Raw genomic sequence first — 2,885 nt, forward strand, 5'->3', positions numbered from 1 at the left:
TTTATTTTGCTTATTTGAAATTTATTATGTTGCTGTTTATACAATATGTTTATAATTTTTTCTCTCCCCTTCTCTAACAGTTCCCTTGGAGGGCATGGTTTGTAATATTTGTTACGCTGTTAGTACTTCTAATAGCCTACAAGTACCGAGATCTGTTATTGGGGGTCTTCCAGTGAGGGGGAATAAAGGTATTGTGTGTAAGGTGGCTGCTAAAGTGGCCTTGTACTTACCATATTAAATATACTTAAATTTTAGACCTTGGATTTTCGAAGATTTGAATATTTTTGGTTATGCTAGTGCAATATTACTCAAAATGGTCTGGTGTGGCAAACCAGCAAGGCTTTTCTTCCAATGGGCCAGATACTGGTTACATATCTGTGCCATATTATTATTTGTAAAATATTGATATTGAAGTATACCCAAACTCTGATTGCTATTATTATTACTATTTTTGTCTTACAATTAAGTATATTTGTGGGACTCTGTAGCAGCCAGTGGTTTGCTTCCTGATATTAGCAAAGCACACTTTTGGTAGTATTGCCTTAGGGATCTTTATTTGCTGTTGCCGCTATAGAGATAAAATATATTGATTTAACATCAGTATGTCATTGAAAGAAAATTGATTCTTAGCAGCTATAGAATTACAAGAAAAAAATGATTACAAGCTATGGTTATGTGAAGTAAGCACATATGTTTTTGTAAGTGACTTGTGAAAGATACATATTTTCAGTTCCTATTGATTTTGCTAATATCCCATGACAATAATAGATTAGGCAGTGGAAGAAAACAAAGTGCCATTATCATGTAATTGGAGTTGATGGTTTTGAATCCACTCTCTGGTATGGTGTAATATGAACGTACACCCCACAAAATAATGTTAATACTAATCCACTCTCTCCTCTTATTTTTTAAAGAGAACTGACCAATGTCTGACTACTATTAGATAGGTAGATGGTAAATGTACCTCATGTGCCAGGTGTTCTTTATAAATGTGACCAGGGTGCTGAATTATTCAGTATGAGTTAGATGAGTAGTCTTCAGATGTGAGAAAGAGATATGACAAGGCAGCAGGAAATTGTTTTACATGTACTAAAATCGAAGATTGGAATTCTACATTCACTGTTCATATTTTGTGACACGAGAAATATATTAATATTAATTTCCAAGATCAGCAGTACAGTCTATCCTTGTAATAGCATATTGAAAGGAAGAAGCCACATCCATATGATTGATGAGGAACTCTTAACGATTGGTTAATACATAATCCTTACCTAGCCCTGACAAATTATTCTTCTTGATACTGGCATGTGTATAGAATTTTTACTTCTGATTTAACTAAATGTTGTACCTTAATACTACAAACTATGATAGTTTAAAATAGTTATGGATTAGGGATTAGGTAGTAAAAGCAGAAGAAAAGGTTCTGTATCTGCAGAAGCAAACAAAATGGTTGCTTTGTCATTTAAACACATTTTTTAGAACCTTCCAGTACAGTATACAGAATGATATTCTTACTATACTGTTCCAAGATTGACAGTTAAGTGAGGATAGAGCTAACTGGAGACATTGAAATGCAAGAAAGGGCAAGTACTGATGGTGCAAGCAGCTGGGCAGCCACTTGCATGTCAATGAAGCCCTGGCTTTGCCTCTTTTTTCTCTGTAATGTAATCACTTTCCCCCTTATGATTCAGAATATAGCCAGGCAGTCAGTTCTGACCTCAGACAGTCAGCTGCTGAGAGTTCTGCACCGTGGGCAGTTGGGGACGACACTAATACATCTTTGTCTGTATCATCCAAAAAGAGGGACATGGGATGAGCAGATACCAGAATTTCTCCATCATACCTGGGGACCATTATAGCTAGGTCTGTTAAAGAGATGGTAGACTCAGGTTTCATGTGAGCAATTAAATTTTGTTTAATGTTGGCAGCCAAATTCCAAAGTTTTGAGGCTACATGTGTATTTTACAATTATTTATGAACATGATAATGTAGATGGACTTATAAGAAATAGTTGTATTAATGAACTGTTACTGATAAAGAAATATTAGATATCTTTTATACTTCAATAGGAAAGAGAGTATTTGAAAGGGAATGATTTTGTGAAAAAAATACTAAAATAGACAAAAGCTACTTAATGAAAAAAAAAATCTTGATATTTTACTCAGCTCGCACACACTGAAAATATTTAAATTATTTTCTCTATCTTTTTTTAAACTTATAGGTTTGTACATTTAGGGTGCCAAAATGGGGATAAAAAAAAGGTTGTCTTGTATTTTATGTAGATTTGGTCTTGTGTTCACAAAAGCACAACTTGTGTTTTAATGTGAGTGTGTGTGTGAGTGTATGTTGTATATGAGTCTGTGGTGTGTGTTTGAGTGTATGGTGTGTGTGTGTGAGTGTATGGTGTGTGTGTGTGAGTGTATGGTGTGTGTGTGTGAGTGTATGGTGTGTGTGTGTGAGTGTATGGTGTGTGTGTGTGAGTGTATGGTGTGTGTGTGTGAGTGTATGGTGTGTGTGTGTGAGTGTATGGTGTGTGTGTGTGTATGGTATGTGTGGTAGTGAATGTATGGTGTATGTGTGGTAGTGATTGTATGGTGTGTGTGTGAGTGAGTGAATGTATGGTGTGTGTGTGAGTGAGTGTATGGTGTGTGTATGCTGTGTGTGTGTGTGAGTGTATGCTGTGTGTGTGAGTGTGTATGCTGTGTGTATGAGTGAGTGTATGCTGTCTGTATGAGTGAGTGTATGCTGTGTGTGTGAGTGTGTATGCTGTGTGTATGAGTCAGTGTATGCTGTGTGTATGAGTGAGTGTATGCTGTGTGTGTGAGTGAGTGTATGCTGTGTGTGTGAGTGAGTGTATGCTGTGTGTGTGAGTGAGTGTATGCTGT

General features: G+C 36.2%; 1 protein-coding gene across 1 annotated transcript in view; it reads left to right on the forward strand.

Moving 5' to 3' along the window:
• zda (peptidyl-prolyl cis-trans isomerase zonda) overlaps positions 1-2,636 on the forward strand; it is a 9,851-nt gene extending 7,215 nt beyond the window's left edge. The window contains exon 9 of the mRNA XM_070131993.1: positions 81-2,636. Within this exon, the coding sequence (XP_069988094.1) occupies positions 81-176 (96 nt within the window). The 3' untranslated portion in view covers positions 177-2,636. The remainder of the gene's footprint in view (positions 1-80) is intronic.
• The last annotated feature ends 249 nt before the right edge of the window (positions 2,637-2,885 follow it).

The sequence above is a fragment of the Penaeus vannamei genome, chromosome 17 (genome assembly GCF_042767895.1).
Source record: "Penaeus vannamei isolate JL-2024 chromosome 17, ASM4276789v1, whole genome shotgun sequence".
NCBI classification, from domain to species: domain Eukaryota; kingdom Metazoa; phylum Arthropoda; class Malacostraca; order Decapoda; family Penaeidae; genus Penaeus; species Penaeus vannamei.